General features: G+C 35.9%; 4 protein-coding genes across 4 annotated transcripts; 2 read left to right on the top strand and 2 right to left on the bottom strand.

The window, feature by feature from the left end:
• The first annotated feature begins 708 nt into the window (after window positions 1–708).
• clic2 (chloride intracellular channel 2) lies at window positions 709–6,438 on the top strand. The gene is made up of 6 exons (XM_044127867.1): window positions 709–1,004; window positions 2,997–3,106; window positions 4,006–4,131; window positions 4,247–4,347; window positions 4,889–5,070; window positions 5,952–6,438. The coding sequence occupies exons 1-6, from the start codon at window positions 951–953 to the stop codon at window positions 6,108–6,110; spliced, it is 732 nt and encodes a 243-aa protein (XP_043983802.1). The 5' UTR covers window positions 709–950; the 3' UTR covers window positions 6,111–6,438.
• Window positions 6,439–6,568: 130 nt separating this feature from the next.
• urp1 (urotensin-related peptide 1) lies at window positions 6,569–8,479 on the bottom strand. Its single transcript, XM_044127868.1, has 5 exons — window positions 8,359–8,479; window positions 7,350–7,469; window positions 7,216–7,256; window positions 6,932–7,037; window positions 6,569–6,699 (listed from the first exon to the last, which is right to left on the bottom strand). Exons 1-5 carry the CDS (start codon window positions 8,459–8,461, stop codon window positions 6,668–6,670), a joined length of 402 nt encoding a protein of 133 aa, XP_043983803.1. The 5' UTR covers window positions 8,462–8,479; the 3' UTR covers window positions 6,569–6,667.
• Window positions 8,480–11,323: 2,844 nt separating this feature from the next.
• Window positions 11,324–14,903, top strand: c1galt1c1 (C1GALT1-specific chaperone 1). The gene is made up of 2 exons (XM_044127863.1): window positions 11,324–11,446; window positions 13,039–14,903. The coding sequence occupies exon 2, from the start codon at window positions 13,053–13,055 to the stop codon at window positions 14,010–14,012; it is 960 nt and encodes a 319-aa protein (XP_043983798.1). The 5' UTR covers window positions 11,324–11,446; window positions 13,039–13,052; the 3' UTR covers window positions 14,013–14,903.
• An 845-nt stretch (window positions 14,904–15,748) lies between these two features.
• On the bottom strand, window positions 15,749–19,062 carry mcts1 (MCTS1 re-initiation and release factor). The gene is made up of 6 exons (XM_044127862.1): window positions 18,862–19,062; window positions 17,101–17,253; window positions 16,913–17,010; window positions 16,245–16,378; window positions 16,046–16,113; window positions 15,749–15,958 (listed from the first exon to the last, which is right to left on the bottom strand). The coding sequence occupies exons 1-6, from the start codon at window positions 18,870–18,872 to the stop codon at window positions 15,877–15,879; spliced, it is 546 nt and encodes a 181-aa protein (XP_043983797.1). The 5' UTR covers window positions 18,873–19,062; the 3' UTR covers window positions 15,749–15,876.
• Between the last annotated feature and the right edge of the window lie 585 nt (window positions 19,063–19,647).

The raw sequence follows: 19,647 nt of genomic DNA, 5'->3' as shown, positions 1-19,647 counted from the left end.
ATACATACATTTTTGTTGGAAATGTACCAAAAACTGAACTATTATTTTAAAACAGAACTCTGATTTGTCTGTTTCAGTTCCACTCTAAAACCTTTAAAACAAAACAAAAAAACTGGTGCAGCCTAGTTTTTCTAGTCACTCTCCCATTACTTTATGTCTAAAGTTGTTGCCTTATCCTGACTTTGTGATTTTCTTGTGAAACAACAACCTCAGTTGTTGTTTTGACAGCTGTGCATTTGAACTGCCAAGTGTCAAAACTGAGAGTCCCAATAAAAACAATGAACATCCCAAAACAGAAATATGTTCAGCACAAATATTATGAAAATATTCACAATACTGGCTTAAGAAAAGAATAAGCAGCTGCCTCATAATTCATCCAGTTATGTCTTAAACTGTGATGTGTGGAAATAACTAGGAGAAAGTGCAGATTTTATTTACTTTCCTGTATCCAAAGCAGATGGGGGATATCTATGTTTATTAGTCATGTTTCCCAGAGTTCTCGGCTCACACTGTGTCCTTCCATAACAACAAGAGTGTTGATATCTGACTGGACGTTATGAATTGTGTTTTTTATATGCTTTGAGTCACTCCTCCTTATCAGTTCCTGTGTATCACAATAAGCAAAGGAAACTATTTTAAGCTTCTCCTCTTATAGTTTGAGTATATAAGAGAGAGAGGCTCAGCAGTTCCCCGCCCATTTTTCTGCAGGTCCTCCCTCCAGTTGGTTTGTGAAGAAAGCTCAGCGCGATACCCTACAAGGAGCAATCAAACACAAGAAGCGAGAAGTGACACTGCTTCTCCTACAAAAAATACACAAAAAAGCCTCTCCAAGGACACACTTTCCAGCTTCATATCAGTTTGTTTTTGAGGATTTCTTGTGAGCGTTTTCACTGAAGGAGAATCTTTGACTGGAGCGAATAATTTGGTGAAACTTATTAATTTATATAAACATGGCACTACGACAAACCTCAGAAAAGGAGCCAAGCATCGAGTTGTTCATTAAGGTCAGTATTATTTTTTTTTACTTCTTCCCAATTGCTGGATTTACTAACATAACATAAGAGGTGATTACAGAACCCAATTATTTTACCCAAGTAAGAATAACACTAATTCAACATGTTTTTATTCAAGTAAAAGTAAAAAGGAGCCATCCAAGAAATGACTAAAATAAGAGTAAAAAAGTATTTGGTAAAATGTCTACTCAAGTCCTGAGTAACTGATCAAATTATCAATCATTTAATATCTAAAAATTACCTCTCTCAATGGAACAAAATATAAAGTAATGTGGAAATGTTGACATTTTAAAGCTCAATGAAAATAATTAATATAAACAACAGAAACAAACAGAAAATAAATATTTTCTAGGTTAGTTTGATATTGAACGTCAGATACTTTCAATATCAAACTTATGAAACTTTAATAAAAGCTCTAGGTGTGTGTCTCTGTCTGGTGGAGCTTTTGGTTTAAACTTGTTTGTTTTTCATTCATCGGATCGAAAGAGCACAAAAAACTTTGAAGTACCCAAACAGAACCAGAACCTCCTTGTTACTGGATCTGTTTCCAAATACCGTGTGAAGTAGATGTTAGGATGTTTGTATCCCTCCGCTGAGGGTCAGAGCAGCCTGTTATCAGTTAAATAAGGCAACAGACTGAGCTCACGTTATCACTGCACACCCAGAAGAAGACAAGAGCGTGGAGAGAAAACTGCGTGGCCTGAAGCCTGAACCACCGGTCACACCCACTTTAGACCAGCAGGGACATCCATGAAACATTTTGTAATGTTCTGTCACTCAGAAATAATCAGCTGGCACACACAAGGTTAAATAAATTACAAAACAGTAAGCTATTTCAGTCATTAACTTTTAATACCTGTTTGTTTTCCAAAAACTTGGGCTGTGGTAGTTGTTAAATGTATAGAGCCCGGCGTAGTTCCCTTTCTTGCAACCCTACAAACATGATGAAGCCCCATCTGCTAATAGAAAATAAATTTATTACTGAACTTATCAGAAACATTAAAAACTATTTATATGATAGCGGGAATGTCTGGTTAGTGTAGGATAATGCATCGGATGAGTCAAAATTTAGAACATTTTAATGATTTAATGGACTTTCACATCTGATAGTCCATTAGACTTGGTTCTATTGAAGGCCAAAATTGCAATATTTGTTACATTTTCAGCTGGTGTGGTTTGCTTTCACATTGCACTGTCAAAAGATCAAAACTAATTGAAAAAGCTGTTCCCCTCCTTTCCTGTTGTGGCGCTGCACCAAGAACCACTGAAGGAATTGATACAAAAACATCAGAAGACAGGAGCACAACTTCTTTCTACACAAAATGTTAACAAAAATAAAGTAGAGTCAGATTTTAGCACTTGTAGGATTTCACTTTTGTCTTTAGCAAAAGTGAAAAAGGAGCCCGCTAGGACTCAACTTGCGTGTTTGTTCAGGTTGTATTTACCCAGAATGCCCTGCGCTACAGTCCACTTGCTGTTTTGGAAGCAGGAACAGGGCTTTAAAAAACACGACTGGTGTGAATGGATCCTAAAACGCAGAAATAACTCTTAATTTTTAGACTGATTCATAAGCTTTCGTTTAAATACCAACTCATGCACCATCAGGTTTATGGCCATACTGGGCACACACTCATACCGAAAATACACACCACTTAACTCATGTTTTCTGTATTGAAGTTTATAAATAAACATAAAACTGAATCTTATCTGAATCTTGGCACAAATTGTTACCGGCTTTGATCACAAGTGGCAGAATTTGGACTGTGCATGTGTTGTTCCGCTGTAACACAATGCCTGCATTTCCCTTCCAAGGAGAAAATGGCCTTTAAATGTTCCAAATGCTGTGTTTGCTGCCTGAATAACCTTTAAATCAGCAGAAAAGATTAGAGAGAAACAACAACTGACAGGATAAAACACAAAATTACTCTTGAGTTTGAAGATAAAAACCCATATCTAACCTAATTTATTGTGTTTTTGTTGTAGGCTGGGCATGATGGTGAAAACATTGGGAACTGTCCTTTCTGTCAGAGGCTCTTCATGGTGCTGTGGCTAAAAGGAGTCAAGTTTACAGTGACCACTGTTGATATGAGGAAGTAAGCACCCCTCTGCTGAAAAAAAATCATTTCCTGAGCATCTGGTCACGGGGACTTTCACACAGAGCACCCTATAGTTTTGTCATAATCCCAACCACTTCTCAGCTGTCACAAAGTGTTGCTCACATTGGGTTGCCAATGGGAGCCTGTAAAAGTCTAAAAGTACAAAGATCTCTGTCACTTTCAAACCAGCACCTTCTTTAATTGGAAATTTATTGTGTGTATTTCTTAGGGTCAGAACCAACAAGCAAATAGGGCCAGGAAACTTTGTTAGGGTGTAGATAAATCAGTGATTCATCACACACACAGGCAGGCCTTTCAGGCAGACGACCACTCCCAGAGTTGTGTAAAGCCAACAATAATACTGTAAAGCTAGTATTATTAATAATCCAGAGTGACATGTTTGATTCTGACATCCTCAAAGAAATTGGCCCGTGAAAGTAAACATAATAAATGAAAGTCTGATGCCAGATGTAAGTTAGTGTCCAGTTAGTTAGCGATAACCAGACGTTCTCTGTTAAGCGAAGCCGCTAATGTCGGACTTGCTAACACAATCCACCTGCTGATTAACCCCGAAGTCTTCTGATACACTGGGTTACAACTAAAGAATAAGTAAATAAAAGTCCGATCCCAAAGAAGTTGGATTAGCTAGCTATACTTTTTAAAAAAATATGTGAATAACAGACATTAATTTTGCCCAATCAGGCGTGGTCCTTGAGGAACGCCTTGTTCTTTGGTTGCCCATTTAGGTTGGCTCTTGAGACACCTCTTCCTTGAAATGCCTACTTCAAGGAAGACAACTATTTGGGCCTCAACAGTCAATTTAGCCTCAGCGTTGACGTGTTTGATAACAGAATTAAAATGTTGTCCCTGGTTTCTTCTATGTGTGTCTTCTCCAGGAAGCCAGCTGAGCTCAAAGACCTGGCCCCGGGGACAAACCCTCCTTTCCTCCTCTACAACGGCACTCTTAAAACAGACTTCATTAAAATTGAGGAGTTCCTTGAACAAACACTTGCCCCTCCCAGGTATTGTTGCTTCACACCATTACCCAAATACCAAGTGAAGTGGGAGTTTAAGTGTGTTGCGCTCTCTTAAATGAAAGTAAACATTAAGGCTTCTAATCTCACTTCTCTGTTAAAGGTATCCACATCTCAGCCCGGTGAACAAAGAGTCCTTTGACGTGGGTTCAGATATTTTTGCAAAGTTCTCCGCTTTCATCAAGAACAGCCCAAACAATGCCCGTAAGTGTGTTTGTGATTAATTAACCTGTATGCGAAGGCCAAATAAGAATAACTGGACCCTCTCTCCATGGCAACTACTGACCAATCTCTAAGGGTGTTTTCACACCTGATAGTCCAGTGGACTCGGTCCAATTAAAACCAAAATATATTTTCAGCTGGTGTGGTTCACTTTTTCACTGCTCCTCACTTTAAATCAAAGGTGAGGAGCCTTCAGACATCCAAGCCTGCAGTGCCAAAGACAGCTTTCTGTTGGTTGTGGTTCCTATTTGGCAGATTTTGAGCATCTGGTGCTGTTGTGTTGGACTAGGGATACATCTAAAAGTTGCAGGATGATAACTCTTGAGAACAGGTCTTGACTTAGCTGTTTTAGTCACCGATAGCCGATATTGAACCGGTAGCCTCAGGAGACCAGAACTCTTGAGATGTGTGGGCTCTTGTTGATATTTGTTTTGAAGCCATAGATTCACAGATTTATAATGTTTAATTTAAGGACTAGTGGATAACGACGGTGCAAAATCTCTGTTTTCTTCTGAACTTTCAGCACAGGAAAAGATTCTCCTGCGAGAGTTTCGGCGTTTGGACGAATACTTAAACAGCCCGCTCCCTGAGGAAATCGACCACCACTCTGCAGAACCCGTCGCCATCTCCAGGAGGAAGTTTCTGGACGGTGACCGTCTCACCTTGGCAGACTGCAACCTGTTGCCCAAGCTGCACGTCATCAGGGTGAGACACTTGTGAGGTTTTTATTCAAGACAGGAAAAAGTTAAAGGGTTACAAACGGTTTCACATGTATTTGGGTAGACTGGACCAATCAAAGGCCTTCTGTTGATCAAACAAGGAATATTTAGATATTAAAGTTTTCAACCAGCAAGTTCTAAAACAAACCAACAAAAGCTTACACATAATTTAAAAAAAATGCCATACTTGCTAGAAGGACAACTCTTCTCATCTTTGCTGTTTGTGCTGAAGGTCTGTTCATCCAAACAAATAGACCACACTACTCGATTTAATTACAGCTGCAGACTTTTGTTCAAAGTGATATTTATTAAATAAGTAATGGGAACGGATCAACTTTGAGCACCACCTTGGGCCTCAAATTGCCAACTGAAAGTTTTTCAGTTGTCTTCTTCAAGTCAGATTGAGTAAGAAAACATGATCTATATTTTGTTAAAGAAATAATAAAAAAAAAAAAATATATATATTTATTTAATAAAAGTATTTTTTTTTAAATTTAATTAAATAAAAAGTATTTTAGAAAATAAAATTATAGTTTTGTTTTATCCCGTATAGAGGTGACAATATTCTCTTGTTTGTTGACCTTTTATAAATTATGTTTATGCCAGGGATTATTTGCTTATAAGGATGGCGGATGTGCAGAAAGAGCCGTTGCTTTCCTTTAGACGCTCGCTAGTTACCATGGTTACTCGCATTCATCTTCCTGTTTTAACTTCAGCTAGCACATTGCGGATCTGAAGTTCAAAAATTTGACAGCACCTTCTTTATGCTTACGTAACCTGGGAAATATAAATGTACCATCCAGCTACACTTATAAAAAAAAAATAGAAGAAGAAGAAGAAGAAGGTAACTCCTGATTTTTGTTTCAGGTCGCTGCCAAGAAGTACTGCGATTTTGAGATCCCAGCCGAGTTCACAGGAGTCTGGAGGTACCTGGAGAACGCATACGAACGGGAGGAATTCAAACAAACATGTCCGGCCGACATCGAGATCGAGAAGGCTTACTTTGGCGTCGCCAAGCGGAAATAAAAACTCACATTTCATCATGTTATTCTCCAAAATGTAACCCCAAAAGTGATCTCTGGAGGGCGCTGTTGTCACAAATATGAGCGCACCTGATGAATAAGACATTCAGTACCGTGAAAGCATCATTTCACATGTTTATCTTTAGTTACTCAGATGAAAAAGAGCCAGAGTGCAATTTACTGTTAGTTGAGTTATTGTTTATAGTGTACATATAAATATTTTGAATGCTGAATCAGAAAATCCTGCATAGGTATATTCATGTATATGACAGTTAATTTTAGTTTGATGAACTCTAACAAACACACTATTAAATAAACTTACTTGTTCCTCATCATGATATCTCTGTTATTCTTCAGGAAAATAAAACCAGTTCTCTGGGTGTAGAGGCCATTTCAGATATTCTAATTTATTCTCAGTCACAGAAAAAGACAATTTTACAGGTTTAAAAATATATCCTCTTTTTTTATATATCTGGTACAGTCAACATATTCGATGGAAAATAAAAGAAACGAGTGGGAACGTTCTCCAAAGCCAGGATCTAAGCGTCGGCCTGCTGGGCTCTAGTTGGTCACACAGTATTTCCAGAAACACGCTGCAAGCAGACAAAACAGGGATAAAATACAAAAATATTATTTAAAAAAGATACGTTTTAGTGCTTCAGCGGAGTCTCCTCAAGTATGAAGAATTTTGTTTATTTAAAACTATCTGAAAGTGTTGCCATTTTATAGCTTGGGTAAAACAAAAATAAACATCACTTCAAACTATTCAGAAAGGAATGCAGGTGTGGCGAGTTTATCAGAGAGGAAACTCGTCTCTTCTCTCACCTCTTTTGTTTGTTTTTGGCAGACTCTGCTCTGATCGGACGAAGCCCTGAGAGCGCAGCTTGTCTGCTGCAGCCAGCTTCAGGACAACTTCTTTAAGATCCTCCACCTGGGAAAAAAAATAAAAAATTGATTCAGAAATACGAGTTTAACCATTTTTGTGGTCAGTTTATTCTAAGTAAAACATTAGTGACATTTTGGTTTCTGCTTTTCTTCAAACTGTTACTGAAATTTTGTTATTTTCCTGATGTATAGTAATAAATATGCACTAATTATCACACTCTTACCATATTTGCAAAATTTCCCTGTGGTGGTGAATCCTTTGCTCCTAAAGCAATAAGTTATCACTCCGTTAATGTCACATAGATCATCTTTTTTGTGTTTTTTGCTGTATATGTTGGTATTTTTGTCCCGGTTCTACCTTTGGTCCAGGAGTCTCTCCCGTCGCTCTGGTGCATCATTAGAGGGTAAAGGTTATTCGCCTCTCTCTGTTCCTCCTCAGCAGCGTCTTCCACCTCTGACACCAACTTGTGAATGAAATCTGTTGAAATAAAACAACTTATTTTCTTTGTATTGATGTTTTACACTGCCAAATCAAAATCTTTCCAAGTATTTCTAGACTATTTTCTGGTTCAGATGAATTAACACAAAACTAACTTACAAGTAACTTTTAAGGAAAGATGCAGGAGCTTATTTTATGTAAATAATTTCTTAATGCTGATAACACTTATAAACGTAATGCTTTAAATGAAATAATCTGCCAGTGGAACTGGAACCTTAATATTTTAAAATCAATATTAAGGAATTATTTACATAAAACAAGATTTTGCTGATGTTGCTTATGAGTTTGTTTTATTTTAAGTGTACTAAGATATTTGTAGTACAAACTAGACCAAAATACTTTGCAATATTTTTTGGTTTTGCATTGTGGATATAAATCACACTTTTGGAAAACATCTAAATAAACCTCTGTTGTATTCACCAAGTAAACCTTTGACCTTGGTCACATTTTGTTGTAAATTTCTGATCAGTAAACAGATCTAACAAATTTCCAACTTCTCAGAGAATATCCAAGTTTTAATTTTGTAATGTTGTGCTTCTAGTCATGAATACTGTTTGTTTTGTTTTTTTCTCGTGCTATAAATGAAATGAGCTGCAAACTAGCACTTTTTTATTAATATCAAGGAATTATTTACTTAAAACAAGCTCATATCTTGCTGAAAACTTACTTGTAAGTTGGTTTTGTTTTATTTCAAGTGTTCTTTAGATATTTGTACTATAAAATAGACTGAAAATGCTTTGTTAGATTTTGTGTTTTTGGCTTTTTTAGAAAGTAAAATTTCTGATAATATGAAAATGATTTAATAATCAGAATAATAAGATTTTTCTTGATTTCCACTTTAAAATCAGGAATAAAGTTTGAATCTTACCTGCTTGTGGTTCCACGTTGGGTTCTGGATAAACAGGCAGAGCGTGCGTCCATGTTGTAGAGCAAATCAGAGCTAAGAGGTAAAACAGAGCTGCAGAAAGCATTGTGTCTCTACGTTCAGGTGGCCGGATCTGGACTGTTTTCAACCCAAACGGGAACTTCACTTATATTTCCTCCGCGGCCATCCATCACAGCCCGATCAATACATTATCATCACACCCCAGTCTTCTTCTTTAATGGTTCTGGCATGAAGCATCGGGCGTCACCGACACAATTTAGGGCACCCTGTCAATTCAGCTGAGGCCTATCTGTGCTTGTACAGAGAAACCAAACAAATGTTTGCTCTCCGGCGGCAGTCAGAGCAGCTCTGATGGTTCATGTTTGGGCTTCTGGTCATTGCTCATGTCTGCGGCCAGAGGAAGACGCAGAACGCCTGGAAATGTGTCACTGCTGGGTTTTTCTACGTCATTCTGCGACAAATGAGAGACATTTCTGAAATCGTATGGAATATGTTATAATCCTTGATTTGTATTTTGTGGTAAGAATAAACCTAAAGCTATACATTTTGAAATAAAGCAAAAGTGTCAAGTGGAAATGAACTCCAAGCAGGACAAAATCATAGTACTTTCACTACGTTGCACTTTGTACTTTTATTTGAGTAACTTTATTATGAAGTATTGCTCTTTTTACATGTGTAAAATTTCTAAATTATCTACCTGCTGAATGAAGAACAAAAATTTTTTACCCAAAATTCACCAGACACAGACACACACCTGCAGTTTTAGATCAAAAATAATTTGATTTGTAAAAATGTTTGTTTTGTCTGGTTTCATTTTCTTATAATAATGTTTATATGAATTATTGTCATTCTTATCCTTAAAATACCAACATTTTCACTCAACTTTACATTTTGGTCCTTCTGATTATGTAATTTTTAAATATTAAATGATTGATAATTTGATCAGTTCTGGCCTTGAGAAGACCTTTTACGAAATACATTTTTACTCTTTCTTCAGTAATTTCTTGGATAACTGCTTTTCACTTTTACTTAAGTAAAAATATAATGAAGTATTACTTTTACTCGAGTACAATTTTTGGATATACTGCCCTCCTCTGCCTCTAGCTATTACTTTTTAATGGATAATAAAAATTTATTGGCTTAAGGCAAGCTCCGATTTCTTATTGAAAAGTTATTAGTAAGTTAGTCTTGTCTTATTTAAAGTGTACCAAGATATTTGCACTAGAAACTAAAACAAAAATATTCCTTGTTGGATTTTCCCCGTGTGTTCTGCATCTTCTATGAATTCTTTAATGAAGAGCTTTATTCAGTTTACTTTCCTTCAAACTTAATTCTTAAGCTGCAGACAATATCTTTCAAATTAAAACAGCACAGAGACCTTCTTTAATCTCTTTAACCAAACTGGTTGGAGTGCAAAGAAGAGCAGCAAGAAAAATCTGCTGAACTGTCACAAAATTAATACTTACAGTGTTCTTGCTTTCAAAATGAAGAAGAAGTATTGTGTTGAAGGCAGGAACACATGATACAGCAGAACATTGACACACAAGGAAGGAAATGAGTTAAAAAAGAGCCTCACAAACTAAAACTGATTCATGTCTTCTAGTTAAAAATAAGTGCTTTATTATAAGTCTTTTATTTATTTATAAACTTTATATACATATTACATTTATTTATAAATACTTTCTATAAAGAAGCATTTTATTTATGGGCTTATTTTTCTATATTTTTATTCTCTTCCTGCACTGCTATCATTTTTCTTAATATTTGCGTTTTAATTCTGCAAATTAAATTAAACTAAACTAAACGTTAAAATTTGCGGTTTAATAATAAATCGCTCTTGAACATGAGACCTTGTGTCTCAGTGAGATTTACCACTTTAGATTTGAAGTAATAAACATAAAAGGTAATGTGTTTCCACTAAAAGGTTTTGCATGGATCCCTCCAATAATGAATCACAGGAGTTTAATTTGTCACAAAATAAAATGGTGCATACCAAATCCAAAAGATGAAGATTCATGCTTATTATTACTCAACATTCAAAAGTTAGAAACATCCTTTGTAAATTTCCATGGTGAGCTTTTATTGTGCTTTTTCCTTTTTGTAGGGGAAAATAATAATTGAGAATGTTAGATCTATAAAACAACAACAAAGTGAGAAAGGATTTATTTCAAAAACTGAAAAAAAGTTTTGAACTCCTTTCTCCTCATCAAGAGTTTGGCCTGTGAGGCTCTTTGTCAAACTGAAAGCTCTCTAATGCTCTTCAGATCAGTGTCCAGGGCGTCAGGTGATTTATGGTTTCCATCTCTTTTTGTCTAAAACAACAACATTTGATGAATTCCTCTGCCAACCAGACAACAGTAAAAAAAGAAAAAGGACCATTGCAAAAGCTTAATTTCGTAGTCTAAAAGTGAAATCAAAATAGACCAATTAGCAGACACGTTGAATAAGATTTCTCTGGTGAAACTAGCGTTTTTTTCTCTCATTTAATTTGCGGCAATCAGAATGAACTTGTACCTTTTAAATAGAGCTCTGTGCAGGATCAGTTATTGATCAAACTAAAGTGCAATATTAGTGAATGTTCATTTATACAGTGAAGGTTAATGTGTTTCTTAAATGGATGTTTGTCTTTTTATGTGTCAATTTTGTCTGATATTTATTCTCTATTTTTTAAACATTCACTACTTTTGTACAATTACAAAGAAAAATCCTAAATATACAGTTGGGGTTTGTTTTTTTTAAATATATTTTTCATTATCTGTGGTTAGTATGATACATTCTGCGTATCAAGGATAAATCTCATATTTTCTTATTTATTATAGTGTCTGATGAAATATCCACACCATTTATCACTGAATCAGCGCGTCTGCAAAGAGGTACCTAAAGTCAAGGCGATATGTTTAAAACATCCTGAAGGGGGCAGCATACATCCGCTCAAACAAATGAATGGAAAAGAAGAAGAATATTACACTGACGCAGACTGACGTCGGTGACCAACCAAACAGGAAAAGTGTGAGTTGAAAGACAGTCACAGCGAAGGCACCAGCGGTCAGGGCAGGAATAATCCGCTGAGGTACGGTAGAAATAAATGCTACGTTTTTGTTTTATTTATATTGTCGATAAAAACCCGGAGAAAGCCTGAATATGGATCTGAGTAGCTAGCTGTTAGCATAGGACTTCCTGCCAGAGCGACTTCAGTTGGTGTTTTAAAGTTACCTGTTAGCTTTTTAGAGCTGCTAATATAAGTATATAAAAAAACTAAAACTAAAATATGATGTAATGTTTTAGAATAATGTTTACTCGTGAATTTAAGACACGTTAAATAGATTAAGCGTGATGGTCCGTTCTGCTTCATAGTTTCTTTTTTGAGTTGAACATTTGAACTTTGTTACTACTTTACAGTATTTGTGCGGGTCAATCAACAACCCGGCAATTATAGTTGTTTATGTTTAGTATTACCAGATTTTCTGGTTTATTTCTCTAACATGACGAGAAACATTAATTTGGAAGTCTTCATACATCAACGGTTGAAGTCAGTTTAAATAAAAGAAATACTTTATTAATCCGAGAGGAAAATTAAATGTTGTAATTTATATTATTCCAGTTCCTTCAGAGTTGTTGTAGAAGCTGATTATCTGTGAACTCCTGCAACAGTCTGTATTACAGCAGCTCTGTAGAGTCCTCTGACTGAAGAGTGTATAGGATGCTTGGGGTTGTCTGTAATTTTATTGATTCTATAAAGAATTGTTTTTTCCACAATAATCTCCAGATGTAACACAGCATTCTTCAAAACAGAACTAGCTTAGCATTGTTTATGTGTATTTTCAGCCTTTTATGATTTATATTTAGCAAATGTAATTCAAAGTTAACTTAAGTCATAAGTCAGTATATTTTATATTGATCACACAAATAGTTTGAATAAATAAATACATGACTTCAGTCCAGTTTCTAACTGTATGGCTTGTGAATTGTATAGTTGTATAGTTGGTGCCTCCAACAGTTTCCCTCTTATGTCAGTAAAAGGATTTTAAACTGTAGGAGAGGCAAAAAAAGAAACCTTTAAATGAATGCTTTTGAAGCCACAGCTTGTTAAAGATGAGTTTCTTAAGGACACACTGCCTGGTTTATAACAGCAAGAGCTTAGTTTTCATTTATGGAGAGTTCAATTTGTTTAGCAATTGTTTGCATAGTGCATGTATATCCTGCTCTTTATCTGCTGTCTTTATTTACAGTCAATAAAATACATTTTAAACTTGTATATGACATTTAGTTTAAAATTTATTTTATTAAGGAGGTTTGAGGTGGTACAAAGTTTTTCAAGTCACCTGATTATTATTATTATTAAAATACTTCTAACATCGACATGCTTAAGATTTATACAGTATTGGGCAGATCTGTTTATTATTTTTGGATTAACTGATTTATAATTGGATAGGAAAAGGTGCTTAGTTTGAGATTAATTTTAAATTTTAAAAAGGTGAAGCTATTTCACTTGAGGAGATCTGGGTAGAAATATTTACAGACAAAAGTTTTTAAATACAAAATGTATGTATTATTTCTAACAGTTTGCCTTACTTACTGTTCTGAGTATGTTGCAGATGTTAAGTGTTAGCTTGATCTGCTTCACCTGAAATGAGGAAAAAAAACAGTTTTTGTCTTGTCCAGCCGCTGCAGCCATCATGTTGTCAGATGGAGGCTCTTTCATGAAGGGGATGATAGTGGGTGGCCTCTTCTGCTTGGTGCTGTCACTGCTGGGCAGCTTCAGCCCCGTCACAGAGTCCGGGACGGACGGCAACGACCACCATCATCATCACGTCAAGGCTGCGAGCAAAGACGAGCTCCAGCAACTCTCTGACAGCCGGCTGCAGGAGCTGAACAACCAACTCAAGGTCTACTGCGTTGTCATGGTGCAGCCCAAAAGCCTCGTCTACTGGGCCACGGCGCTGGACACCTGGACCAAGCACTGTGACAAGGCCGAGTTTTACACCTCAGAGGTCTCCAAGGCGCTGGAGGCCATAGATCTGAACGAGAAGGACGACTGGGCCAGGTTGCGTAAAGCTCTGAAGCACGCCTACGAGAACGCCGGGGACATCCGCTGGTTCTTTGTGGCTCAGCCCAACACCTTCGCCATCATCGAGAACCTCAAATACCTGGTGCTCACCAAAGACCCGGAGCAGCCGTTCTACCTGGGGAAGGCGGTGAAGTCCGGGGAGCTGGAGTACGTCGAGTTGAACAGCGGCATCGTCCTCAGCTACGAGGCCCTGAAGAGGCTGGTGAATGTCTTCCAGGACGAGAACAAGTGTCCAGAGAGAGGAGGACAGCTGTGGAAGCTGAGCGACGACAAGCAGCTCGCCGTGTGCCTGAAGTTCACCGGAGTGTTTGCAGAGAACGGAGAGGACATCCACGGGAAGGGCCTGTTCAACAGCAAGACGGTGGACAGCTTGATATCGGAAAGCATGAAGCAGAACCCCAACAACGTGGTGAAGGGCTGCTGCTCCGACCTGGCCGTCACCTTCAGCGGCCTGTCCCCCAACCAGATGCAGGTCATGATGTTCGGAGTTTACAGACTCCGTCCGTATGGACACGACTTCCACGACTTATTGACATTTTTCCCTCCCAAAGGCTCAGACAATGACTAGCCCTTCTCGGTCATTTTGAAGATTTTGCTTCTGTGATGGCAAACCTGACTCTAGATTTTTGCTTAAGAGACTTGATCCTAGGGGGAGATCTGTATATTTATAACTTTTCACACTTGACTCAGCCGGTGCCGGATGTCTGTGGATCTGAGACTGGATCATCTCAATTTGGATTTTGGTCCCTGAAGTTTTGTTTCAATCTTAAAGCATATTTTTTGTTGTTGTAAAACAATATACTATATCTGTGGATTTCTATCTGTTAATGATCCGATTTAATGTTTTATTGTTGCACCCTTAAAGCTGCAGTATGTAACTTTTATACTTTTACATATTTGTTAAAAGTATCTAAAAAAAAATCTGGATTCTCCTAGCAGAAATACACCGCTCAGTCAGAAACAACCAATCAGAGCCAGGAGGCGGGTCTTAGTGCTGTCAATCATCCACATGTATGCTGCTTAATGTTCTAAAGGTGGAAAACAAATCATCCTTACAGGGAAACCATTTATATATTATAATCTGTAGCTATGCTAAGTAGCATTAGAACTAGTGACAGGCTATGTTGTGGTGAACCTAGCTTAGCCAAAATTAAGTGAGTAGGATTGAGCATGATTGACAGCGCTAAGACCCTCCTCCTGGCTCTGATGGTTGTTTTTGACTAGAAATTATTCATTTTTGCATCTGTTTCATGAACTGGTGAGATCTAGTAAGAATCATATTTTAGTAAAGTTACATACTGCAGCTTTAATTGTATGACAGCTCAGCTCTAATCAAGCTGCTTAAATGTTTTGCTTGATTTTGTTTATGAAGAATCGGGTGTTGAATATTTTAGGGGGGTTTTTCTTGATTTTACATTCGCCCTATTTTTGTTTGAACAATAAAAGTCATAGAAATCAATTCTTTAAGGAACTTTTATGATTTTTGTGCATTACTAAATCATTTTCTATCCCCAAAAATAAATTAGTTTGATTATAAAAATATTACTAAAAAATAACTAACCATTTAGCAATTACAATTTGTCTGACAAATTGTTTTTTTCTATCTAGTTTCATGGCAAACCAAACAGAAAAACCAGCTTAAACTGGCTGAAACCATAACAAATTACTTAAAAAAATAAATATGGAATTTAAATTTAAACTAGAATAGTTCAACTTCAAACAAAAGCTAGAAAAAAATTTTAAAAATGCAAATGGTGAGAAGAAACAAGCAAATATAATTTTCTTTTTAAACATTCTCACATCTCTGGAGCTTAAATGTTTGTTTTTAGGACATTTACACATTATATGTCTACTAATAAAAAAAATAAATTCATCATTTCAGTATTCAAACTAATGTGGTCTTAATGCATATTGTAAATGCCTGAAATAATTAACTATGTAAATAACTTGTGAAATTTTGCGCATCCTTTCTCCTCATAATAACCTGTAGAGCTGCCACCCAAGTAGTAGTAGATAACTTTACATAAATGCAATAAATGCTGCTCTTCTTAATAGTTTGGATATTTTTACAAACTAAACTGACATCTAGCATCAGTTTTTAACTAACACTACAACTACTTTATTTATCATTTTGAATATCTACATTGCTCCCAACTAAAGCATGCAGATAAACAGGTTTAACTGTTGCTTTGTGTGTCACTTCGCCGCTCCCGTCCTCATAATGTAAATACGTCTAAAACCACATCACATCCTTGATGCTACTTCTAATCCAAATAATAATTTAAGAAAAGCACAAACTGCCACTGGTTTGAACCAGGATCTTTTGTTTATTTATGCATCATGATGGCAGATTTGCAGCCTCCAGCAGGTTACAAAGCGAAGTGTGAAAGTGGAAACAGTTTAGCTGCTGTCGCTCGGTTTGGGTGGAGTCATCATTTGTAAGTCTTCATGTGCCACAAGCCGTCGTTCAGATAGTGAACGTTCTCGATTCCGATTCCCTTGTTGACTTTTTCTCTGTTCGGTAGACACAGATTAGGATATTAGAGTCATAAGGATGTGAACAGTGAACGATTTGTTTAGTAAAACATTTGGGAGGCTTACATGTTTTCAGCCGACATCTTCATTACACCAACACAGAGCGCATGTTGCTTCCCCTCTGCCATGATCGCCTGAATCAACTTGTTAAAGACAAACATGTTGGAAATGTTTATTTGAAAGCTGCAGAGAAAATTGAAATTGATGTTGGACAGCAGAAAAGGGGGTTTAAAACTACAATAACACATCAGGATTAAAAGGATACAACTACTGTGTCGGCAGCGGCAGGGTAGAGTTTGGCACCAGGTGAGGTGAGTCCGGGACACATGATATTCGCTCCACTCAACACAAACTTTATGGCCCCTTTGTCCACTTGCTGGTGTGGAAGAATGAAAGGATCTGAGAGAAAAGGAAATATAATCAACTAAATACCCTAGTATCAGTAGGGGTGGGTGATGAATCAATTAATTAAATTATTAAACATTCAAGTTTTGGAAAATCTGGATGTTTTTCAACAATTCACTCCTTTGACTTGATGTTAGCATGCACAGGGCAGCCATCTTGTTTGACTAGCATGTTTTACAGCTTTCGTTTATTTAAACCTTGAATTCAGCTAAATTTAAGTGAGGCTAACATTTTTTAAGTCATAATGTTATAAAAGATAATGTAATGTTTTCGCAGCATTTTTACCCATGAAATACAAGAGGCGTCAAAGAGATTAAAAATAAAACGTTCTGTCTCAATGTGATTTCCTTTTTATAGAAATACTGATCTTACTGAATAAACTTAAGATAAATTTAATTTACTGTTTCCTCCTAAATTAATTTGTAATCCAAAGCCAATAAAACAAACAAACAAAAAAACATTTTAATTTCCAAATTTGAAAATCAAATGACTGTTTATTTTTAAACCATGTTGTTGAGGAAAGCTTACATTTATGGAGCAGCCTGAGGGTTGGATAGAAAGGTCCTTCCCTCTGTCTGAAGAAAAGCAGTTCTCCGTTCACTGTCAGGATTTCAATGTGTTCATGGCTGAAATGCACACAGAAGATAAACAGTGCAGCGCACCAACCTGAACAGAATATTAATGAGACAACGAAGGCAGAAAACACGGGATCGTACCATCTCACTATTTTAACAGGGTCCTTTTTTGGCATTATTTGATTGAGCCATGGCTCGATGTCAGGAAACTGTTCCAGCAGCTGATTTCTGATGCCTTTGATCACCGATGTTTTCAGCTGGATGCAGTTGGATACATTTTCCTTCTCATCAAATCTGGAAAAAAAAACAAACAAACATATATTTAACTTTAAGAGTTATACTTCTCCATGTGTTTTTACTGATAATTTTAAACTGATAAAATAAATACTGATAAGTACAAATCGTCATTTGATAATGTTTCTGATTAATTTTTTTTTCTGTTCTAGCACATTTTTCAATAATCTCACTTCCATCAATTACCATTATGAATTTTAAAACATTCACGAACAATAAATGTTAAAATTTTAACAGGGTTAGTACACTTTTCAAACATTTTAAAGGCAGATTTTCAAACTTTTCCAGTGTCACACTTAAAACAACACAAATTAACTAAAGAACACACTTTAAAGTCTCTGTTATATGACATCCTTTATTACTAATTTGCTACTAATATGTTATGATAGTATTCTAGAAGGGACCAAATAAACTATTTTTTTTTGTTTTGAAACATCTCTTTCATACACCAAACTAGTCCGAGAACAAAACACAAATTTAACAAAAAAAAAAAAAAAAATCCCAAAATTTCAACAATTTTAACATCTAAAATATAAGACCTCCTATATTTGAATTATACAGATCAATAAATTATTGAACCATTAGAAAAAATAAATATGTCTTACATTTAATAAATCAGTTAGTTGCAAGACAAATGACCTTCCTACTCAAATTAAATCCTTAAACAGAATATAATCACTTTACTTTCTGTAAACAGTTTTGTCTCTTAAAAATTTATTACAGCTTAATTACAAAACTGTGCAAGGATTATATACAGAAATCAAGCGCTTTCCAATCCTTAAAAACCTTGATTTAAGTAGAACTTATTTCATTGTCATTTTTTCTTTAATAACTCTTTCACAGCCGTACTGATGGTATGGCTCATCAACATTATAAATCATTAGTTACAGCTTTACACATCATCCTTATTCCTAATTATCAATACCAGAACAGTTCTTCTCCATTCCTCAATGTTCCCTCTGACTTTCAAGTACAAATATGTTTAAAAGATCAATCGTCTTCTAAACTTCTGCACAAATATGTTGCAATTTTGTATTTTAAGTGCAAAAAAAAAAAAAATCTACATTATTTGTAGAACCTCACCTTTACATTTTGGTACCTCTATATTATTGATCATTCTATTCATGTTTTACAAGCGACCAGAAAATATTAAAATAAACTTCCTGGTCATCCCATAAACTGGCTGTCAGTTTATAAGTAGTATATTAATTTGATAATATGCTGATTTTAGGTTGGTAGGGAGATGCATGAGAATGTTCATTAGTTTGTTTCTGTTGTGCTGTTTTAGCTGAAATATAAAAGAAAACAACTACTGATCCACTCAGAAGCTCTGTTTGACTCAGCTAACATCCAACAGAAAGGTACTGGCAGAAAATAACTCAATTCTGCTCCTCTTGTATTGACTTAATGCTGGCTCTGCTAATGCTAATTGTAGCTACCGCTGCTTACCTCAAAATCTAGTGTTACCACTAGGAAATTAGACATCTTCCAGGTCAGTTTCTAAATACGAAATATTATCTTTCTACAATATCAAACCCGCTAATGCTAACAACTTAGCATTGGTAACTTCAGTGTGCTGCTAGCTAACGGTACAACACAGACACGTACTTTTTAAACATCCTCTCTGGTCTCCGGTGCCGCGGTCTTCAAGTATGTCACAGCTTGTCCCGAACGTAGTTTACCAAGTCAGGCAAGCAGAAAGGAAAATCTGTAAATATTGTTCATGTATTAGCTATTGCTGCAGCAGATTTCCACGCTCCTTTTTAGCTGTATGAGATTTGCGTGACTTTACGACAGTTAACGAAGGTTAACTCGCGTTACCTAGGTGACAGAGAGTTTAGTGACATATAGAACGTCTGTTCTAACTTGCTGCAGTTTCAAAATACAGGTAAACCACAGGTAATAATAACGAACATGACTCCGTGTTAATGTAATGTATTAATGTATGTAGTTTTTTTTTCTATTTAGAAAATATTTTTTTTTTTATTTTATCCCCATTGCGACAACATTAAAATCAAGTATAACGTAAATCTTTAACACATTTTTAGGATTCAATGGTTTATGTACCTACTTGAGAATAATTTGCTTGGTATAATAATAATAATAATAATAATAATAATAATAATAATAATAATAATAATAATAATAATAATAATAATAATAATAATAATAATTTCTTAGTGATTAATAAAGTCTTTGGAAGACTTTTTCTTACATTTGGAGAAGTAGTGAACATATAGTGAACATAGTGAACTGTGTCCACCAAAAAGTATTTATTTTTAAACTTAAGCAAAAACTGCGTGTGTCTGGTGATTTGTTTGGTTAAAAGAAGTTTATTCGTCACTCATTGAAGTTACTCACAGTGGGTCGAGTATCCAGAAACCTTCCTCAAGA

Source organism: Gambusia affinis, linkage group LG09 (genome assembly GCF_019740435.1).
Source record: "Gambusia affinis linkage group LG09, SWU_Gaff_1.0, whole genome shotgun sequence".
NCBI lineage: Eukaryota > Metazoa > Chordata > Actinopteri > Cyprinodontiformes > Poeciliidae > Gambusia > Gambusia affinis.
Note: the sequence above shows the minus strand (reverse complement) of the source record. Positions and strands in the feature narration are given on the sequence as shown.

Excerpts from the sequence above, each read along its gene's own strand:
- clic2 (XM_044127867.1), top strand. The coding sequence starts at position 951 with ATGGCACTACGACAAACCTCAGAAAAGGAGCCAAGCATCGAGTTGTTC. Across the intron at positions 4,132-4,246 it reads CAAACACTTGCCCCTCCCAG|GTATCCACATCTCAGCCCGG; the intron begins GTATTGTTGCTT and ends TCTCTGTTAAAG. Across the intron at positions 5,071-5,951 it reads CCAAGCTGCACGTCATCAGG|GTCGCTGCCAAGAAGTACTG; the intron begins GTGAGACACTTG and ends TTTTTGTTTCAG.
- mcts1 (XM_044127862.1), bottom strand. Across the intron at positions 17,011-17,100 it reads CCTGTTAAAATAGTGAGATG|CCATGAACACATTGAAATCC; the intron begins GTACGATCCCGT and ends TGTGCATTTCAG. Across the intron at positions 16,114-16,244 it reads CCGCTGCCGACACAGTAGTT|GCGATCATGGCAGAGGGGAA; the intron begins GTATCCTTTTAA and ends AAGTTGATTCAG.
- c1galt1c1 (XM_044127863.1), top strand. The coding sequence starts at position 13,053 with ATGTTGTCAGATGGAGGCTCTTTCATGAAGGGGATGATAGTGGGTGGC.
- urp1 (XM_044127868.1), bottom strand. The coding sequence starts at position 8,461 with ATGCTTTCTGCAGCTCTGTTTTACCTCTTAGCTCTGATTTGCTCTACA. Across the intron at positions 7,257-7,349 it reads GAGAGACTCCTGGACCAAAG|GAGCAAAGGATTCACCACCA; the intron begins GTAGAACCGGGA and ends TTATTGCTTTAG. Across the intron at positions 6,700-6,931 it reads GCCAAAAACAAACAAAAGAG|CGTGTTTCTGGAAATACTGT; the intron begins GTGAGAGAAGAG and ends GTCTGCTTGCAG.